At 42.3% G+C, this 21900-nt stretch overlaps 1 protein-coding gene across 1 annotated transcript in view; it reads right to left on the bottom strand.

Annotated features, from left to right (window-relative positions):
* Window positions 1-10360: 10360 nt before the first annotated feature.
* The window catches only part of CCDC125 (coiled-coil domain containing 125), a 37512-nt gene continuing 25972 nt past the window's right edge, over window positions 10361-21900 (bottom strand). Inside the window, exons 10-12 of the mRNA XM_077817112.1 lie at window positions 20204-20378; window positions 11283-11416; window positions 10361-11130 (exon numbers count right to left, since the gene is read on the bottom strand). Coding sequence (XP_077673238.1) covers window positions 10741-11130; window positions 11283-11416; window positions 20204-20378 — 699 coding nt within the window. The 3' untranslated portion in view covers window positions 10361-10740. The remainder of the gene's footprint in view (window positions 11131-11282; window positions 11417-20203; window positions 20379-21900) is intronic.

The following is a 21900-nucleotide window of genomic DNA, read 5'->3' as shown; positions in this document are numbered from 1 at the left end:
GCATTTTGCCTCCCCCCACCGCGTGGCTACCCCCCAACCCTCCGCCCTCCCCATGGCTAACAGCGGGGAACATTTCTGTTCAGCCACAGGCAAACAGCCCAGCAGGAATGGGCTCCTCTGAGTGTCCCCTGAAGAAAAGCACCCTATTTCAACCAGGTGACCATGAATGATATCTCACTCTCCTGAGGATAACACAGAGAGATAAAGAACGGATGTTGTTTGAACGCCAGCAAACATACACTGCAATGCTTTGTTGTACAATGATTTCCGAGTACGCGTTACTGGCCTGGAGTGGTAAAGTGTCCTACCATGAAGGACGCAGTAAGGCTGCCCTCCCCAGAAACCTTTTGCAAAGGCTTTGGGAGTACATCCAGGAGAGCCGCGAATGCCAGAGCAAAGTAATCCTTTCACATGCTTGCTTTTAAACCATGTATAGTATTTTAAAAGGTACACTCACCGGAGGTCCCTTCTCCACCTGCCAGGTCCAGGAATCAGCCTTGGGTAGGTTCGGGGGGTACTGGCTCCAGGTCCAGGGTGAGAAACAGTTCCTGGCTGTCAGGAAAACTGGTTTCTCCGCTTGCTTGCTGTGAGCTATCTACAACCTCATCATCATCATCATCATCTTCTTCGTCCCCAAAACCTGCTTCCATGTTGCCTCCATCTCCATTGAAGGAGTCAAACAACACGGCTGGGGTAGTGGTGGCTGAACCCCCTAAAATGGCATGCAGCTCATCATAGAAGCGACATGTTTGGGGCTCTGACCCGGAGCAGCCGTTCGCCTCTCTGGTTTTCTGGTAGGCTTGCCTCAGCTTCTTAAGTTTCACACGGCACTGCTTCGGGTCCCTGTTATGGCCTCTGTCCGTCATGCCCTGGGAGATTTTGACAAAGGTTTTGGCATTTCGAAAACTGGAACGGAGTTCTGATAGCATGGATTCCTCTCCCCATACAGCGATCAGATCCCGTACCTCCCGTTCAGTCCATGCTGGAGCTCTTTTGCGATTCTGGGACTCCATCATGGTTACCTCTGCTGATGAGCTCTGCATGATCACCTGCAGCTTGCCACGCTAGCCAAACAGGAAATGAGATTCAAAAGTTCGCGGTTCTTTTCCTGTCTACCTGGCCAGTGCATCTGAGTTGAGAGTGCTCTCCAGAGCGGTCACAATGGAGCACTCTGGGATAGCTCCCGGAGGCCAATACCATCCTCTACTTGTCGGGGTGGAGTAAGGAAATCGATTTTAAGAGCCCTTTAAGTCGAAATAAAGGGCTTCATCGTGTGGACGGGTGCAGGTTTACATCGATTTAACGCTGCTAAATTCGACCTAAAGTCCTAGTGTAGACCAGGGCTTAGTGATCTTTCCAATGTTGTTTGTACCATTAGCTAACTGTTGTAAAGCACTGTGAATAAAAGCACTATATAAAAAAAATTTATAATTAAACTTTTTGTTCTACAAATAAAAGGACACAAGTCATATTTTAATATCAGTAGTCTTACCTTTCTAATGCAGTGGATGTGCCCTCTCTCCTGCCGCAGCAGCCCCCAAACTGGGGCTGAGAAGAAAGAGGGTGTCTCCCTCTCTCTCCCACCATAGCAGCCACAGAGCTCAGGCTGGGAAGGAGGGCCGTCTCTCCCCAGCAGCCGCAGCCCCAGAGCTGGGGCAAGTTGCCTCTTTCTCTGGCCGCCGCAGCCCTGCACGTCCCAAATTCCCACCACCCCCTCTTCTGACCCCACTCCCCCCTCCCATCTACCCCCTATTCCCACCCAAGGCCACCACCTCACCTTAGAAGTGCATTTTCTTCAGGGTTCAGGCACCTAATTAGTGGAGCCACACCTGCACGGCTCCACTAATTAGGTGGGTGACCCTTCATTCTCTTGTATGGTGCCGGCCAGGCGCGCACCTTAGAGGGAAATATCCACAGACCACCTGAATGGAGCTCATGGACCACAGTTTGAGAACCTCTGAATTATATGATCACATACTATCCTTAGCCTTGGGCAAGGAGACTGGTATGAGGAGGGGGAGGGTGGAGATTAGGACTGGCTGGATGAGGAGATGAAGACCAGGCCTTACCCAGCGTGTGGAGGAGACTAGGGGGAGGGGAACAAGAGGGATGGACAAAACTGGCACAAGGGTTGGCTAGTGGGACAGAGGCAAAAAGTCTGGGTGAATATGAGAGCACACTGTCATCCAGCATCTTCTGTGGAACCCAAGATTCCTAACTCTCACCATTCCTCTCTATTTACAGCTGCAATTGAAGTCAACAGGAGTTGTGTTCTGCCTATATCAATGCTACATGAAAAATCAGGCACTAAGTGACTCAAATTGGGCACCCAAAATAAGTGGACACTTTGGATCTTAATCTCTCCTTGCCTCAGATCCTTATTTGTAAAATTAGGATAATAATAGCCTGTCACCTCAAAAGACTGTTATTAAGAAAAAATAATTAATGTTTATGAAGCACTCAGATACTATAGTGATGAATGTCACAGTTTCAGGGCAACTGCAACTGGATTTCTCCCACCATAGTCTCTGGAGGGCACCCACTTGAAGGTTTCTGGCTCCACCTCTTCAGGGTGGAGACCCACATCTCCCTACATTCTGACCAGGACTTTAAGGCTGCACAGTTGCCTGTCTTACCATATGATATCCCCAGCAAGCCGTGCTTCCTTCCCAAAGGCTGTGACCAGTGTATTGCCTGCAATTGTAAGTTACCACACAGCTCCTTCTAAGTAAGTGTGTTTATTCGTATGGTAAAAGCATTACAGAGAAAACATTAAAACAATAAAAGTTCTTACATACATGTTAAAAAGCTTGCCAGAGGTCACCCTCAGCTCCAACCTAGCGTTCTGGTAGGCGTGGTTGCTCCGGGGCTGGAGCACCCACAGGGAAAATATGGTGGGTGCTGAGCACCCACCAGCAGTCCCTCATCAGCTCCTCCCCTCCTCCCAGTGCCTCCTGCCCACTGGCAGGCCTTGCAGATCAGCGCCTCCCACCTGCCACAATCAGCTGTTTTGCGGCATGCAGGAGGCTCTGAGGGGAGAAGGGAGGAGCAAGGACGCAGCACGCTTGGGGAAGGGGGCGGAACTGGGTAGGAAGAGGTGGGGCGGAGGTGGGACCTTGAGGGAAGGAGCGGAGTGGTGGCAGGGCCTCGGGCAGCACCCCCCAGCACATTGGAAAGTCTGCGCCTGTGCTGGTAGGTTTTAATCCTTCAAAACCCACAACTGGATTTTCTCTGTTAGAAATATATCTCTGTCTTAGATCCAGAGCAGAACAAAGGCATAACCTGTTTCTTTATATAGCTTTGATCTTGGCCTTGTGTACCAGGTAATCACCAGACAAAAAGACCCTCTCCTCACTGGGTAGCTTCAAAGGCTGGGTTTTTGCATAACTGGAGATGGGTAATTTGCATTCACCTCTCCTTAGGGATTCCCCAGGAGATCCACTTCACACTTATTATCCCACAAGTCCATACTTGTCTGGCACATTTTCAATATAGTCTTTTGAACTCCCAGGTCTCACATCACATCTTTCTCCTAGAGAGGTTACATACAATCCCAGCCCACAATAATACATACATTTCGTGCAATGAGATCTTCCTAAGACATTGCAGAATATTCCCATATCCGTTACAATGAGCACCATGGAAAAGCCCATGAGGAAATTAATAATTCTATCTTCAGAGCAGGGTTTGTATAATATGCAGTAAATAAGTAAATAACGGATATGGGAATTTCCTGTGAGTACTATCCATTCTGTGCACTGAATAAGGCAAGGGTCCTATAGGAAAAATAAGTTGTGATCACAGAATTAAAGACTATCATAACGTATACACAAAAGGAGGATGAATTAAGGTTATACAGGTAACCTTACATCACCAGCTTCCTTGTACCACTCTGTCTTAATCCTATTTTGAAGCAAACACTGCATGAAAGAAGGATTTTTTTTTCAGGGGAAAGGCTAACTTAAATTGCTAGTTGGTAACAGTGTCAATTATGATGCTTTTAAAAAGTAGTAATTTAGCCAATAGTAACTTAATCAGAGACCAGGGTCACTACTGACACACACACACCTACACTCCAGTCAGTCACCTTAACACCTTTCATTCATAATGGCCCTGTTCCACACTTGAGACTGTGACCTTAAGTTGTAAGACTCTGTATCTGAATGCTGCCATTTCTTCTCCCTGACACAGGAATTATAATTTATATTTTAGCTATCATAACCAAACCTTACAAAAAGAATATTCTACAACTATTAGACTGATTTTTGTCAAAGCATCTGAACATATTCTCTTATTTTTAAAGCCCTTTAGCAGAAGGCACCATTCAGCATGCCGTCTGCTTGCAGCCTATGCTCTTGTGGAGCTAAGATTGGTACATTTAGTATTTGTTGCAAGATCTCCTTTACAATGCTCAAGGCCACAGATACTTTTGTACTGCTTACAAACAATTCCATTATGATTTATATCGTACTTTCAATCTGCATGGAACTTTACAAGTGGCCAATTTCTCAAAGCTGAAAACAATTATGAGCCAGATCAGTTGGGAGGAAGAATCAGAAAAATCATTTAAGAACACCTTTCTCGATGCTCAAAAAAACACAATCCCAAACTCAAGAATGCCATACTGGTTAAAAAAAAGTGACCTGGTATAGAGAGGAAGTGAAAGAAGCTATAAAAATAATACATAACAAATGGAAGAAGGGGGAAGTTGATAGTAATGAATATAAATCAAAAGTAAGGAATTGTAGAAAATTAATAAGGGAAACAGAGGAACACAATAAGCCCCAGAAAGGGAGAATATTTGTCTAAGTACTCTGGTTTGATAGAAAATCACTGCTAGACCCAAGAGGGAAGAGAAGAGGGCAAATGGCCTGCAAAGACAGAAACTGCCACAAGGGTGTGTGTGCATGGATGGAGCCTATCTTTGGCCATTGCATTAGAAGCTTTATAAACACTTAAATAAGACTGTCCCTACTAGAGCTGGTCAAATTCACTGGCAGGTCCAAAAAAATCAGAATTTTGGTTTGGTTTGGAGGGAACTGAAATAGCTGTATTTCGTGATTCAGAAGCTGGAAAAATGTCATTTAGCCAGCAGTTAGGGCACTCAACTTGAAGGCGGGAGGGGGAAGAGGTGACTTCAAGTCCCTATTCCAGAGCAGAAATGAAAACCTTGCATCTCCCTCTTGCTAGGTTGAGTAGCCTAACCACAAAGCTACAGGGTATACTTGAATAGTCATTCATCCAGAGAGGGAGTGACACTTTAGTTCAATATCTCGGGCACTCACCTTAGAGGGATGGGACACCCAGACTCCACTCCCTCCTGCACTATTTGTGTGTACAAAGTGGAACAGGTTGTTGAGAGACTGAGAAAGATCCCCCAACAGACTAGCCTATAGCTTGGTACGTCAGGTACTCACCACACACAAGAGAAAACTGGGTTCAAGTCCCTGCATTGCTCAAATGTCAGATGAATGCCTTAGCTTAACATTATAAGGGGAAGTGTCACTGCAACCAGTCCTGGTGCCTAAGTCTCTTTGTGAACCCAGCCTGAAAAATCAAAACAAGATGTTTCACAAGCATCGAAACTGTTCATTTAGATATTTCTGATTCTTATTTATTTTCTAACTTGGACTGAAACAATTTGCTGAAGTCGACACAAATTTGCAAAATGTTGTGGTTGACCCAAATCTGCCTTCTTTGTTTAAAAAAAGTTTCAGACAAAAAATTTCACCCAGCTTTAGTCCCTATCCCAGAGAGCTTAGAGTCTTAGATAATGAAAAGATGCAAAAGTGGAAGAAACAGACAAAAGGAGGGTGCAAAGAGCACAGAAGGATGAATGAAAACATCATGCACAGCAAACACCAGTGCCCAAGACCCATTGAGATTGCTGTCCCAACCTCTCCATGCAGAAATAAAAAAGGCCATTAAAAACCTTTCTGAGGTGCTTTCCTCCCACTTCAGTGGTGGAGCTGGAGGCCAAAAGTGAACTGAGCTATTCCTGATTGAAGCTGGAATTTTTCTTTCTATTGTCCTGTCATACAGTCCAGCAGATGGTGTCTGAAAGGGAAAAATTTGCATCGTTAGCCCTTCATTCCATCAAGGGCAAGACTTATGACACCACAGTGTGCCATAGCTTCTGCCTTTTGTAATTCCCTTATGTAAGGTGATCACATTCAGAGATTGAGAAATAGATGTTCTATTTATTTTACACTTTTGCCTCCCCCCCACCCCCCGATAAACGGCAGAACTCCATGTATTTTGGTTCCTTGGCCACACCATTTGCTGCTGATGCCACTCCTTGCTTCAGGATTGTGATCCAGCACCTAGATGACTTCGAAAAAGTACTTAGGCTCAGGCCTTAAATTCTCATAGAGTATTTCCCACAATTCCCTTTCCCCCATCATTCCCCCATGCTTTAAAAACTCCAGGGGGGTTGAAAATATTTACCAGATCTCTGCTTCAGACAGCTCCGACTGAATTTAATCCCTGCTTAGGCTTTACTATGAGGATAATTTTACAAATGTGAATTAAGTGTAAACTGATGCAGTACTGTGTCACCAGCCAGCCTGAAACAAATGAATGTCCCCCACTTATCTCAAGGGACCGTAAATTTACATTTTCATTTGTTGTTGGACACACTCGTCTAGCTGTGGTAGGAGTTCAAGTCACCTCTGCCTCTGAACACTATTCCTTGGGGAAGCAGGAGTGAGGGGGAAGCAAACAAATTCTCATAGTAGGTATCGCTAGTGCACTCTCATTACTGGATGATATTATGGAGTGTATGATTTTTTGTTTTTGTTTTTAAAAAACACATGCACCTGAAAGCAACCTTTTTAGGAATATTTTTATAAACTTGGAAAATAAAGAATGCACATAATATGTCAAACTAGGGCTTTGTCTACACTACACAGCTTTTAACGACAGGTCCATGTCACTAAAAGTCGGGCAGTGTAAACGCTGTTTATCAGCACTTTTGCCAACAAAATACTTCCACCCCATATGAGCAGGGTTCATGTTGTCAACAGGAGAGCACGCCTGCCAACAAGGAGCCATTTACACTGCCACTTGCCACAGCAAAACTTTGTCTTTCGGGGGGGGAGGGGATTCTTTAAGCACCTGTGAATGACAACATTTTTGTCATTCAATTGGCGGTGTAGACAAAGCCTTAGTCACTACAGAATGAGTAATTAAGGAAAAAATGTAAACATTTAATATACATGCTACACAAGAAAAAAAAAGTTTTATGGTCTGTTTTTCAGAGGTGCTCAGCAACCCAATCTTGTCAACAGAAGCACCTTTGTAAAGTTAGGCCACTACTGTAAGACTCCATCTAATGTACACATGTATGTATTGCCTGCATCACTACAATGCTGATTGATATAATACAGAATTTCATACTCAAATTAAAAACAATATATTCATTTCTGTAAATGTTACAATTATCATACAATATGTGAAATGTTTGTGCCAGCATTTAAAACAATTTTAGAGAGGAAAGAAAGATGGGTAAAGAACAACTACAACATTGTTTAAAGATATTGCATTTCACATTTGGACTAATAAAAGTATTTTAATTCACATGCAGTTGATATTTCACAGAAATAAAGTCACCACTGATCTGTCCAGAAAGCACCAATTGTATGTGGACTCAGCAAGTAAACTTTTCTTGTAGCTTTCCTGATTTAGGAGATATAGTTAAGACAGTGCTCCTGTAGAACTGAAAATGTAAAGATAAATACAGCCATAAATTAACTGACAAGGAACATAGTGCATTCAAAAAGCCCCAAAGGTATATTTTTCTTACATTTATAGATCCCATTGACAATCATGTCATTCTCAAGTTACTGGAGTTTATTGGAATTTTTTTATTAACAATTATAATAAAAAAAAATAGTCTTTGCTAAGTACAGTCATAAAGACTTGTATTCCTAAATAAAAACTGAAGAGGATGTAAGTACAAGCAGTCCAATAGTAGTAAAACATTTAACAAATATTTTAGCTTATATTGAGATTTTATTTCAATAAAATGTATGTTTAAGTTTCAAAAATATTATTCTCTGTGGTTAAATTTCATCATTTATTATTCATGTTCTGCAAGCACCTAGTGAGGGGCTATACTGTACTAGTTGAAATCCCCACCAATTTCCAGGGAAACAGCATTGGGCCCAGAATCTTTTAATTTATAGGAAATTCAGTACTCACAGAACAGTGACTAACAGCCTTGGCATAGCGTTGGCAGGTGATCTGAAAGATTTCACAGCTCTGCTAATGTATCTTAGGGACGATATGCATTATGAAATTGTCTGTGTTAAAACATGTTTGGGAACCACCATGTTACAACTCTGCTTTGGTCCTGGTCTTTGTGGACAGGACCAATGTTATAACCAGGATAAAGTACAAAACAATTAACCTGTTTTGGACTTAGTCTTTATCAAGTTGGTCCCCAGCTGTATTAAATCATCATGCTTTAAAATAGTCACTTTCATAACATAGATGGGAGCAGGATTTGGGCCTGTGACCTAACTAATTAACAGCAAAATTCACATACCCTTCAATGAGACAAGGCTTTTGTCCTTAGTCCCTCAATATACTAGTCATTAGCTTCCTTTGAGCAGAAACTACTGATCATTCCAAATTTCCTGAATTGCTAACAGAGCTGAAACCTTAAAAAGTATATTGTTCTTTTTGCTAGTTCCCTGTCTGAACCTGAGCATCCTCCATTATATCAGAATTGGTCTGCATACAGATTGTTAAATACTATTCAATGAACATGTATGTCAGCAAACTGCTGTTTTCCTGAACCGTTTAGCCAAATAATATTTGGTTTAACTGTTTGGTCAAATAATATTAACTGAAAAGATTTTACTCTAAGAATAGCAGCAATATCAATCAAAAATATTCAAACTTATTTTTTCTGGTATTCAGCCTGTTCTAGCTAGAAATGGAGTTTATTATGTAACTATCTGCTGCAAATGCAGCCAAATAGAAATAATATTTCAGGAAATGACAAGTACTTGCAAATATTAAAGAAAGCCATGGAGTGATAGATATTTTTAATGAATGAGACAAAACCAACTTGGAACTGGAAGGCTATTTCCCAGAAAGTTTCAGTGTAAGTCAACTTTTGGACTAAGGAGTACTTGTGGCACCTTAGAGACTAACCAATAAATTGGTTAGTCTCTAAGGTGCCACAAGTACTCCTTTTCTTTTTGCGAATACAGACTAACACGGCTGTTACTCTGAAACTTTTGGACTGTGTCCAAATAGCTGATAAAAATTATGTTTAAGTGTAGTCTCAGAAAGTTAATACCTTATGATAAGTAGGGCTCTACCAAATTCACAGCTATGAAAAACACATCACAGACCGTGAAATCTGGTCTTTTGTGTGCTTTTACCCTACACTATACAGATTTCACGGGGGAGACCAGCATTTCTCAAATTCGGGGTCCTAACACAAAAGGGAGTTGCAGGGGGAGGTCAGTTGCGGGGGGGTGTCACAAGGTTATTTTAAGGGGGGCTAGGTAGTATTGCCACCCTTACTTCTGTGCTGCCTTCAGAGCTGGGCGGCTGGAGAGTGGCCGCTGTTGTCCGGGTGTCTAGCTCTGAAGACGGCACCCCACCAGCAGCAGTGCAGAAGTACGGGTGGCAATACCATACCATGCCACCCTTACTTCTGCGCTGCTGCCTTCAGAGCTGGGTTGCTGGAGAGGCGGCTGCTGCCCTACGGCCCAGCTCGCCAGACAGCAGCCTAGAAGTAAAGTTAGCAATATCATACCATTCCCTCCTTACTTCTGCGCTGCTGCTGGCAGTGGCTCTGCCTTCAGAGCTGGGCTCCCGGCCAGCAGCTGCCGCTCTCCAGCTGCCCAGCTCTGAAGGCAGCACTGCCGCCAGCAGCAGCACAGAAGTAAGGTCAGCAGTACTGCAACAACCCCCTACAATAACCTTGTTACCCTCCCACAACAGCTTTTTGGGTCAAGATCCTTTCAATTACAACACCGTGAAATGTCAGATTTAAATAGCCAAAATAATGAAATGTATTGTTTTTTAAATCCTACAACCATGAAATTGAACAAAATAGACCATGACTTTGGTAAGGCCCTAATAATAAGGTATATCAAAACACTGGTATAATTATAACTTACATAATAAAACAAAACAAACACTGAAACCATGAAGCTATTTGTTGCGACAATCTGGAATGGTCTTTGCTGCTGTGTGTTACATACAGGATTTTGAAATGCATCCAGCATTGCTAATGTTAATTAATGAACTACAGATACAGCACAGCACGACTCTTGGCTTTTCACATATTTCTTATGCCTTCTTTTTAAGCACATGGCAGAGTTGGAAGAGAATCAAATGGTTTTTTAACATCTTTATTTTGGTTATCAGACATAAGAGGAAAAGAACAGGTAAAAGACAAAACCATCCCCACAGCAAAAACAAGCCACCTTGATTAATTAATCTTTCCAAAAATTTTTGACCGACTTTTTTTCATAGTAGCAGGCACACACAGAAGCAGACAGTAAACAGACAGTTTATAAAGTCTAAAAAGGCTTTTACAGTACAACATAATTAAAAAAATAAGTATTTTAACATTTTTAACCTGAGTACTGAACTATGTTCTTTAGAAAAGTAGTTCATAAACCAGATATTCCTGGAATTTTATTACAGAATTAGAGTTTAAATTTAGGGATGCCTAGGGCGTGGTCTGCAAGGCTTACTTGTGCCTTGGCACTATCACAAGTTATTTTTTAATTCCGAGTGCTCTTGATATGTACAATTCATATCTGTAGTTTCAGCTATACCTTGCACATAATTTTCTTTACAATTCCTGGATGGCCAGGAATGTGATTTTTTAAGTGGTCTTGCTGATTTTTGATATATTTTCGTGTTGAGATTTGAGCAAGTGTTGTCCTGAGAGCCAAGATTTTGGCAACATGAATATTCAGGATCAGTTGACTCTTGAGATTCTGAAGCTGTACACTGATGGTTCTTCAGAATAATGTTCTCTCCTGAAAGATTGGTTTCGTTACTCTGCTTTGATGCATCTTCTTTTTCCTCCATTGTACGAGCCAGCATATAACTAACCTTTCTTTGATGAGCCAAAGCCTCTTCTTTATCATTCAACTGTATTCGTATTAAAAAGGAAAAAGGAAATCTAATTTATAAATGATTCCTTAGAACATCATCATATGTGAGTCAACAATATTTGTTTGCTCAGAGGGAACAAAGCCAACTTTGATCAATATGCCTTTTTGAGATTTTTTTAAGATACTAACCAAATCTATTAGCATCCTAAGGATTTCATGAGGATTATCCAATTCTTCCATTTTCCTACAGTCAGCATCAGAAATAAGCATGCCCGTCAACTTTTGTCCCAGATTTTTCTTGTTCCCTTGCAACATAACAAGTCCTGAGAAAAGGAATGCACTTCATTTGAAATACACAAGGACATGAAAACTAGTATTCTTTAAGCAAAAAAGAGGTTGACTTTGGGAAAAAATATACATTTACAAAGTAAGATATGGAAGGAACTACGGCTTATAAAGTGGTAATCCAAATTATAGTTGACTTTCATTGGACACAATATGGAAAATGGTTTTGCATGCAATGCTGTGCTGGCCCACACCAATGATAAAAATAGTCTTTTTATTGCAAACATGGTTCAACAAAATGGAAACTTCTGGAACTGCATGAGAAATACACTTTGGCTCTTCTATAAAGACTGTGAAGTCCTTTAAGATCTACTGATGAAAAACACCATACAAGAGACTAGGTATTATTATAGCAATCCCTACTTGTTCTGTTTTTTGTTTTCTAAAAGGGACACTATATGCTAGGTTAAAAAAGGTTTTTTGAAATAAATGTAAAAAGCTGGAAGTCTTAAACAGCTAAATAGATATTTTTTAAATTTCAATGAAGATTAAAATAAACGAAGGATAAACTATCCTGAGTTAAGTCTAGAAATATATGCTAATATCCCACTATAAAAAGAGTGTGGAATTTTTAAGTTCTTTTTATGTTTGCTGAAGATGCCTCAGGACATATAATTAGCGAACAAAGACACCAGAATAATCAGTAGTTTAATGAAAACTTCTAAAATATATCCCATGTCAGAATGTTACATTCTGGGGGCTCTTTAGCAAACAAAGAAAAAACCCCAGCAGATTTCACAAACCACAAGAGCAGTGGGTCAGTGGATAACACATGGGACTGGAAGTGGATTCTGTTCCCAGCTCTGCTGTGGATTAATGAACAAAGCACTTAATATTTTCTGTTCCTCGGTTTTCCTATGTGTACAATAAGGATAATGATATTTACTCCTCTCCTTTACAGATCAATCTGAGATCTGCAGATGGCCAGTGCCAAGTATTATTGATAATAAGAATGTTTTCTAAAAGTAGTTAAAACTTGTTTTTATATTATGCAATATTTCTTAAATTGCCTAGGGAGTGGGGGATATTCAACACACATTTCTGTGCTTAATTCAAAGTTGTAATTCCCTTACCGTGTGAATTTATCATACATCATAATTAAGGCTAAGATTCTGTCACACATATTTTTAGTAAAAATCACGGACGGGTCACGGGCAATAAAAAAAAAAAAATTCACAGAAGCCCGTGACCTATCTGTGACTTTTACTAAAAATATGCATGACAAAATGGGGAGCTGCAGGCTCCCCACATCACCCAAGGGGACCTGGGTTGGAGGTGCAGGGTCCCCTCACCACCTGTAGTGGTTCCAAGCTTGGGGCACCCCGGCCACCCATGGAGGCTCAGAGCTCCATGCTTCCTGCAGAGGCTCACTGCTTGGTGCCACCTGCAGTGGCTCCGAGCCCTGGGGTGTCCACGGAGGCTCCGAGCCCCATGCCACCACTGGCGGCTCTGTGCTCCCGGGCACGTGCAGCGGCTCCATGCTCCAGGGAGCCCACAGCAGCTCGGACTTCCCGGGAGCCCCGCTGCCCGCAGCAGCTAGGAGTTTGGGGTCTCCCCGTTGCCTCAAAGCTCTGGGAACCCTTGCCTCCGCCCCAGCTGGGAGTTGCCTGCAGGGCAACCCTGCCTCCCTCTGCGGCTGGGAGCTTGGCCCCCTGAAGTTCCCAGCTGCTAGGGGTCGCAGGGGACCCTACAGCTCTCAGGAGCTGGGGGCTCAAGTCACCAAGGTCTCTGGAAGTCACGGAATCTGTGACTTCCGAGACCTCTGTGACAAAATCATAGCCCTAATCATAATACTTCTATAAAATAAATTAGTACTATCAACAAATTTTTCTTTTTTATAAAAAAAATATAGCAACTAAAACTGTAGGTTAAATCTTGCCCAGAATTAAGATTTGTAACAATAAACTGGTATAAATCCTAAAAACAATATAAATCTTTTCACAAAAGGTCATTACAATTCTAAATAAAAGTTGTTGGTGGTTTTTTTTTTTTTTAAAAGAAAAGAGTACTCACCTTGTGCAGTAACTGCGGTTCTTCAAGATGCGTGTCCTTATGGGTGCTCCTCTTCAGTTACTTCAGGTGCCTCTCAAGCCATTGGTCAGAGATTTTCCATTAGCAGTGTCCATTCGACTCACACATGCCCTCTATACAACCACAGGCCACACACCAACAATATATAGGGCTGCACAGGCAAATTGCCCTCAGTTCCTTCTCTATCTGACCGTGCAACAAAGAGCAGTCTGAAGCAGGGGGGAGGAGGGTGGATAGTGGAGCATCCTTAGAGACACATGTCTCAAAAAAACAGAGTTACCCCACAAGGTGAGTAACTTCTTCTTCAAGTAGTGTCCCTATGGATGCTCCACTTCGGGCAGCTCCCAAGAAGTATCCCCACTGGGGATGGGGAGCTTCGGAATCAAGTCCAAGACTGAAGACAGTAGAGCAGAACCAAGTGTTACATCAGATCTGATGGCAAGAACCAAGGCACAATGTTCAGAAAAACTATGCACTAAGGCAGAGCTGCTAGATGGGCCCATCTCAAACACTGAAAGGTTTTTGACTAAAGCTGTGGAAGTTGCCTGCAATCTGGCAGAATCTGTATTATCCTTTGGAGGGGTATAGCACCAGCTGCATCGTAGCAAGCAATAATACACTCAGAGATCCACCTTGAAAATCTCTGTGAAGAATTCATGGATTCCTTGAATCTTTTTGCAATGGAGACAAACAGTCTAGATACTTTCCAAAATTGCTTGTTCTGATCCAGATAAAAGGTCAATGCTCATCTCAGATTCCATGTATGAAAGGAGGTCTCATGCTGAGTGGTTTAGGGAAAAATACCAGTCAATGAATAGAATGGGTAAGATGGAAATCCGTCAGCACCTTAGGTAAGAATTTTGGATGTGGTCATAAGTAGACCTCGTCCTTGAAAAATATCATAAATGGGGGGGGTTTCCCACCAAGACCCCATTCTCCCCAACCCTGTGGGCTGACATGATAGTGACTAGAAAGACCATCTTCATAGATAAATGAAACAAGGTGCTAGTCACCACAGGTTCAAACAGAGGTCTCATAAATTATCTAAGTACTAGTTTGAGATCCCAAGTTGGAGTAGGATCCTTAACCTGGGGGTGGGGTCAAGGTTCCCCAAACCCTTAATAAATCTAGAGGACACAGAGTGAGCAGATATAGAAAATCCCTCTAGTGGAGACTGAAATGCTAATATTTCAGCCAAATAAATCTTAATGGAGATAACTGATAACCCTGATCTCTTCAAGTCTAGCAGATAATTCAGGATGGCTGAGAGTGAAGAAGATTCAGGCACAAGGCCGTGACAGCGATACCACTGGTTGAACCTTTTCCATTTCTGAAGGTAAGTTGACTCCCATCTACTGTTTAGTAATGCCTGTTGTACTCCTGTCAAGCAGGTGGATTCTAAGCCTGTGGACATCTATGAGCCATGCTTGGAGATGAAGGATCTCTAGGCTGGGGCGAAACACACAATTTGTATCCTGAGAAAAGAGATGACAGATGGTCAAAAGCTTAAACGTCAGTTGGACACACCGATTAAGCAGATAAGGATACCAACTTGGCCTCAGCCAGGTTGGTACTATAAGGAAAACCCTGGTCTTGTCCTGTCTGATCTTGTTCATCACTCTTAAAATTAGTCGTGTTGGAGGGAATGTATAGAATAAGCCCTTTGTCTATACGAAGGAAGGAGAAAGGCATCTCCCAAAGACTTTGGCCTCCTCTTGAGCAGTATAAGGGGCACTTCCTGTTGCTGGATGTGACAAATATGCCCACCTTTGTAAGTCCCCACCTGTGGAATATCACATGAAGAATTTGAGAGTCCAACTCCCATTCATAGTCCTGGAGAAGCCCCTTCTGGGCGTATCATCTGTGACATTCTGGACTCCAGAGAATTAAATGGCTGAGATCTGAATCTGATGGGCTATTCACCAGTTCCATAACTATAGCTTTGGCACATAATCAGGGGGATTTTGCTCCTCCCAGTTTGTTGAACATGCAAGCCACACCATCCCTCATGATCTTGACTGATTTGCCCCGATAAGAGGTAGGAACTGAAGGCAGGCATTCCTGACTCCTCTGAGTTCCAACAGGTTGATATGAAGACTGGTTTCCTGAGATGACTATCTGCCCTGAGTTGTTAGGGTATTGAGGTATGCGCCTTACCCTAACAGTAATCCGTCTGTTGTCACAGATATTGTTGGACCTGGGTGGATGAAAGGGATGCCCACGCAGACACTGAACTGATTTTTCCACCAGTCTAGGGCACTCTTCACCCAGAAGTGAACTGTGACCTGTTTGTCCGAACAGTCTCTGGTTGAGGAACAGATCCTTTGGAACCAACCCTGAAAACAGTGGAGGCATAGTCTTGCACGCTTGGTCATGAAAGTGTAAGCTGCCATATGACCCAGGAGCTGCAAACAGTTCCTTACTGTAGTGCAAGGGCTTCCTTTAATTGTCTCCACCAGTTTTGCCAAAATTATGAATCTGTCTGTGGGAAGGATGGCCCTGGCTGCCAATGAATCTAAATATACCCCTATAAATTGTATTCTCTGTAAAGGGGCTAAATTGTTTTTTTTTTCTTTTTTTGCATTTAGCTTCCAATTCCTGCAAGAGAAAGAGAGAGAGGGGGCTATCTGGATGGAAGTTAGTACTAGTTCATAAGATCAGTCCTTGAGTAGCCAGTCATTGAGATATGGGGAGACTAAAATTTCTTCTTGCTGAAGACAAATGGCTACTATCGCAAGAACTTTTGAGAACACCCTTGGGGCTAAAGCGAGGCCAAAGGGAATACTCAATATTGAAAATAATCGAGGTCCAGGGTGAAATATAGGTATTTTCTGTGTGCAGGATCTACTGCCATATGGAAATAGGTGTCCTGTAGGTCGAGGGATAAAAAACAATCTCCTGCCTCTAGAGAAGGGATTGTAACTGCCAGAGTCACCATTCTGAACTTTTAAGACTTTACAATTTGTTCAGTCACCCCTGATCCCACTGTGAGGAGATGGGACTTGTTCTATCACTTCTAAACGAAGGAGAGAGTGTATCTCTTGACTCAGTATAGTCTCCTGAGAGGCGTCCCTGAAGAGGGATAGGGAAGAAAGTGGGACGGACGTAAAGTGGATGATGTAGCTGATGTTATAATGTCCATGGCCAACTTGTCTGTTGTAATAAGATGCCAGGCCTGTTGGAAATGGGAAAGACAGTCTCAAAAAGTGGGATGGTGGGTGAAAGTTTGCAGCTTGCAAACTAGAAGAGAAGAAGGAGTTGAACCTCAACCAACCCATCAAAACTGTTGTTTTGACAAGGACTGGGTGTTCACTGAAGGCAGGTGAGAAGGTCTTTTCCTCAGGAATTTTCATCTCTTTCTAAGTATCAGAGGGTAGCCGTGTTAGTCTGTATCCACAAAAACAACGAGGAGTCTGGTAGCATCTTAAAGACTAACAGATTTATTTATTATTTATTTATTTATTTATACCACAAGTACTCCTTTTCTTTTTGCGAATACAGACTAACACAGCTGTTACTCTGAAACCAGATTTATTTGGGCATAAGCTTTCATGGGTAAAAAAACCCACTTCTTCAGATGCATCTCTTTCTAGCAGATTTGGTGGTTCAGTGAAATCCAGAGAACTGGGCCAGGTACAATCTCTATGCGATTTGAGAACTGCTATATCTCCTCTTGTTTGTAGAGGTGCACATACCTAGAGACCTCACTGTGGTCCTGGAGTCTTCAGCATGTACAGGGACTCATTCACAGTCCCTATGACAATCACAGAGGAGAGTCCTCAGTAGTATTCCGAACTCTTTCAGGAATACCGACAGCTGAGAGCCACAACGCCCCATACACGACAATCGTGGTGGAGATGGATCTAGCCACAATGTCCATGGCATCTAAGGACACTTGAACAGAGGCTCTTGATAATAACTGATCCTCCATACTGATGGCCTAGAAATTCTCTCTATGCTCCTGTGGAAGATATTTAATAACGGTTGTAAAACTAGTTGTAATTCATAAAGTCATACGTGGCCATGATTGCCTGCTAGTTTGTGATCCAAAACTGGAGGGTCATAGATGAGTACGCCTTTCAGCCAAAAAGGTCAAACCTCTTCTGATCCTTATCATAAGGGGTAGACCTGGCATAATGCTGTTTACCACCTTGTTTATGGCATCCACCACCAGGGAATTAGGTGGGAAGGAGGAAAAACAAAAATTCTGAATGCCTATAGGAAACATAATATTTCTTATCTGACCATTTACTACTTGGTGGGATGGTGGCAGGATTTTGTCAAGCAGTCTTTGCTGGATCCAGGGGTACATCATTAATGGGTAGCACAACTGGGGTGGGTGGTTGTCAACTGCAGAATGTCCAGGAGATTGTGTTGTGAGTCTTTAACCTCCTCAAGAGGTATCTGGAGGGTGTCAGCCATCTTCTTCACCAGGTCTTGGAACTGGCGAAAATTGTCTGACATCGGTGGTAGCGGACGCATAACTGCATCGTCCAGGGATGAAGACGAAATAGGAGTTTAAGGGGTGGAATCTTTGCCCACCCCACTTGCCTGTTCCTCAAAGGTCTCCTCGTGCCAGGGGTTTGGTGGAAGAGACGGTGAAACCCTCGTCTCCTGGTGCAATGGAGCCATAAGTCTGGCAAATTGCTCCCAATATGCTGCCCGAAGATCTCAGTATAGCCACTAGGGAGGCCTCTACAGGAGAAGGGGTGGTACCCAGGACTGATCCCACCATCCCTGATATGGATAAGAATCCTTGTCAAAGTATGGGTTCCTGTAATGATGCAAAGGCAACTCTGCACTGATAAGAGATCACTTGAACATCTCCTTCATCCTCCTCAATGTCCTTTAATGGGGAGGAGGGACCCAGTAGAAAAGGGTGGGGAATCCTGAAAGGTAGCAATGGTAATCTGGTAATGGGGACTGGGGTCTCAGTACTGAGAGTCAGTCGGCATCCATTAGCAGTGAGGCTCCAGCTCGTCTAACACTGACAAGTCCCTGGAGTAGCAGAATTCCTGGGGTAGCAAGTGGGTTGGTACTGATGCAGCAGTTGAGGTGGAGGGTATTGTTAATCTGGAGCATATAGATGCTGAGGCCAAAGGTGTCTGGTGCTTTGATTTTGCTGGTACTGATGGACCAGAATGCAAAGACACCACTGCTGAGTCTGATGTAGATGGTGCTGTTCTACAGGAGTATATGTCCTGGGCCACTCTGTCCTCCCCAGATGGTACCAAGGAGCTGTGCTTCTCCAAAGTGCTCCAGGATCTCCCAGCCCCACTGGTACCAGAGGAAGAGTCCTTCACCTCCATGGTACTGAGTCAAGAAGGCAAGGCCTCTGACACTGCAGACTTAGAAGGAGATTGGGGCCTTTTGGGAGCTGGCTCTTGTAGTGGAAGACCAAGGTCCTCTTCTTCGCTACCTTCCTTGAGTCCTCCATGATCTTCCCCCACCCCTCTTAGGGAAACCTTAGCTGAGGTCAGGCACTGGAGGGCACTGGAGACAGATTATAGGAGGCAGTCCCTGGACCTGACTTAGAAGTGGGTTGAAAGGAATGCTCCATCATCCAAAGTTTCGATTTGGTTTCCCGATTCTTCCATGCTCTAGATTTTAGAGTCAGGCAGAAGCTACTTTTGGGAGACTTGGGACTCTCCCAAGCAACGGCAGCACTTAGATTGGCCATCACTGACCAGACAGCTTCCCGACAAGAGAAGCAACATTTGAAACCTGGGAAGCCAGGCATGCCCAGCCAGGCCAAATAAGCTCCCCAGGGGGAAATAAAGGGGTGGGGGAGGGAGGAAAAAATCCAAACCTCTCACTACTATCTACAACTAATTCTAACTAGACACACTAAACTAACAATAGAACAACAGCAAAACATGTTGATGCATGCACAAGGTGGACACACTAGAGCTCCATCTCAGTCCGAGCTTGTAAAGAAGGAACTGAGGGCAGTTTGCCTGCTATATAACCTCGGTGTGTGTGGCATGAGGTTGTATAGAGGGCATGCATGAACTGAATGGACACTGCCTATGGAAAATCTCTAATCAAGGTTCTCAAGAGGCACATGCACATCTGAATTAACTAAAGTAGAGCATCCATAGCGACACTACTCAAAGAAGAACAAACATTTCCTCTGCAATATTTACAACTGAAATGTGATGCACTGTGCTACTACAGGATAACCTAAAAGTGAGATTGACTAAAGAGACCAGTCTACTTTCACAGTCCAAGTTGCATGCAAAAGATAAACAAATATCATAAATGGTGTAAAGTATGTTTGATTTTGAAGATCTCTGCAGCTATAATATCCAATATGTTATTAGTGCTATAGTTAAGGATTTTTTTCAGCGATTTTATTCAGACCATATCCTCTGAGTGCAGGATAAAAAAATTAGATTAAAAAACCTAGACTGATAGATCCAATATACTGTTAAAGTTATTGTTAGTGATTACAAGAAAGTTCTTTTTACATACAGAAGTCCTAAAATAGAAGTTGTGAAACTCCAGCAGAAAATCCCTAACTAGTTGACACAGTATTGTGATGTATTTGCAGTTTTCACATCACTTTTCTCCTTTTTTCTTGATTCTCAGGATTCTTAGGTCAGCAATTGGATCACAGCTGTGAATGAAACAGAGTGTTGTAACTCTTTAATAAACCTATCCTCTTTCCTATTGATACTTATTAATTTTACTTAAATTCCAACAACAACAAAATTATGAAACATCACAGTTACCATCCTCTTTCAGGCGTTTCCAGTTTATAAGTTTTGTTTCTTTTTTACAGATCTTATTCACTTGTGTGAGCCTCAAAGCCTGGTCCTTCCTCTGCATTAACTGCTGCTCAAACGCAATTCTGAAGGCATCTGCCATTATATACGCTTCTTCTTTACTCTTCTTCAGAGCTTCACACTATTTTTAATTAAGAGAAAAATAGAATGTATCACACAAACTAGGAAACCAAAGCAGTTAAAAAAATGTAGACTGTGTCTATTAACACAGATAGTAGGACTTCTTATACTATCAGGGAAAGAGCACCGCCAACACAGACACACTCATACCAGGCCTTTATGGTTGAATGGAGATAGAGGAGGAGCTAGCTCAATACTTTTAGGGAAGTGATGACATCAGTCCTTTCCTCAAAACAATCTTTTTTTTCTTTTTAGAAACAAACTAAACACTATTTTGTTAAAAGAATAATTTTGAAGTGGGGATTGAAATCCTTACCCCTGAATGTGTGTGTGTATATATCTACATACACACACATCCTCTTCACTAACTGCCTCTCCTGCAGTACTGTTTGCCCTTCCAGAACAGCTTGAAGAGGAGCGGGAATCTTGCATGCCAGTTACACTCAGCACTGCTGTCACAGCTAGGCTGTGAACATGTGCAATACAGTTCTACGTTATGAGAAGTTGAGGCACTAGTGTCAAGGAGAACAACCCATGTACAACAGTGTCACGATAGCATCATTTCCAAATCTGTGCTGCTCTTTGGAAAGGGAACTGTTGCCCTACAGCTGCAGGACATTGAGGAAGGATACCATACTTATAAAAGTAATAAAACAAAACAAAACAAAAATGCACCACACAAATTACGGCTTTAACTAAATCTATTCTTTAAGCAAGATAGATAGGAAACACTTTTTCAGACATGATATAAATGACTAGAAGAAAGTCACAGTTGTACGTCTTTAAAAAAGAAAACGATTGTAGGACTTGCTTTTTTTTAAACAGACAAGCTATTTTCCCCCATACGTTCTTGTTCAGGGTACATTCCTGATGGACATTTTTAGTTCACTTTACTTTTTCTTAGCCATTTTCCTGTTCAATCCAAATGAATCTTCAAATCGATGACAACTTCTGTGGAGGACTGTTACATATGCACAATGGACCTTTCAAAATAATACTTAATCTTACAGTCTCAAGATTTCCAATGGGCTTCCAACAAACTAAAACTAGAACTCACAAATATCATTTTCCATCTCTGAGGGATGGAACTTAGGTTATTCAATTTTAATTGTGTTTCTGTGCCGCTGTATTTATTATTTGTATTGCAGTAGTCCTAAAAAGTCTAAATCAGGATCATGACTCTATTGTGCTAGGAGCTGTACAAACACATGACTCTATTGTGCTAGGAGCTGTACAAACACAAAAAGTCTAAATCAGGATCATAACTCTATTGTGCTAGGAGCTGTACAAACACATGACCCTATTGTGCTAGGAGCTGTACAAACACAAGCTGTACAAACACAATCATCCTTAATCCAAGGGGCTTAAATATACTTTGAGAAGATGCAACAAGTAAATGTGACAAACAACAGGAGGAAAAAAGAAGGACTGATATAGGGAACAATAAGTTCACATGGTTTCTATAGGCTAGCTCTGTGTAAAACTTCTGAAAAATTTCAATGTACCACACGTGGGTTTTCTCT

The sequence above is a fragment of the Eretmochelys imbricata genome, chromosome 5, assembly GCF_965152235.1.
Source record: "Eretmochelys imbricata isolate rEreImb1 chromosome 5, rEreImb1.hap1, whole genome shotgun sequence".
Taxonomy (NCBI): Eukaryota; Metazoa; Chordata; order Testudines; family Cheloniidae; genus Eretmochelys; species Eretmochelys imbricata.
The sequence above is the reverse complement of the archived record's forward strand: the minus strand, read 5'-3'. Positions and strand labels throughout refer to the sequence as shown.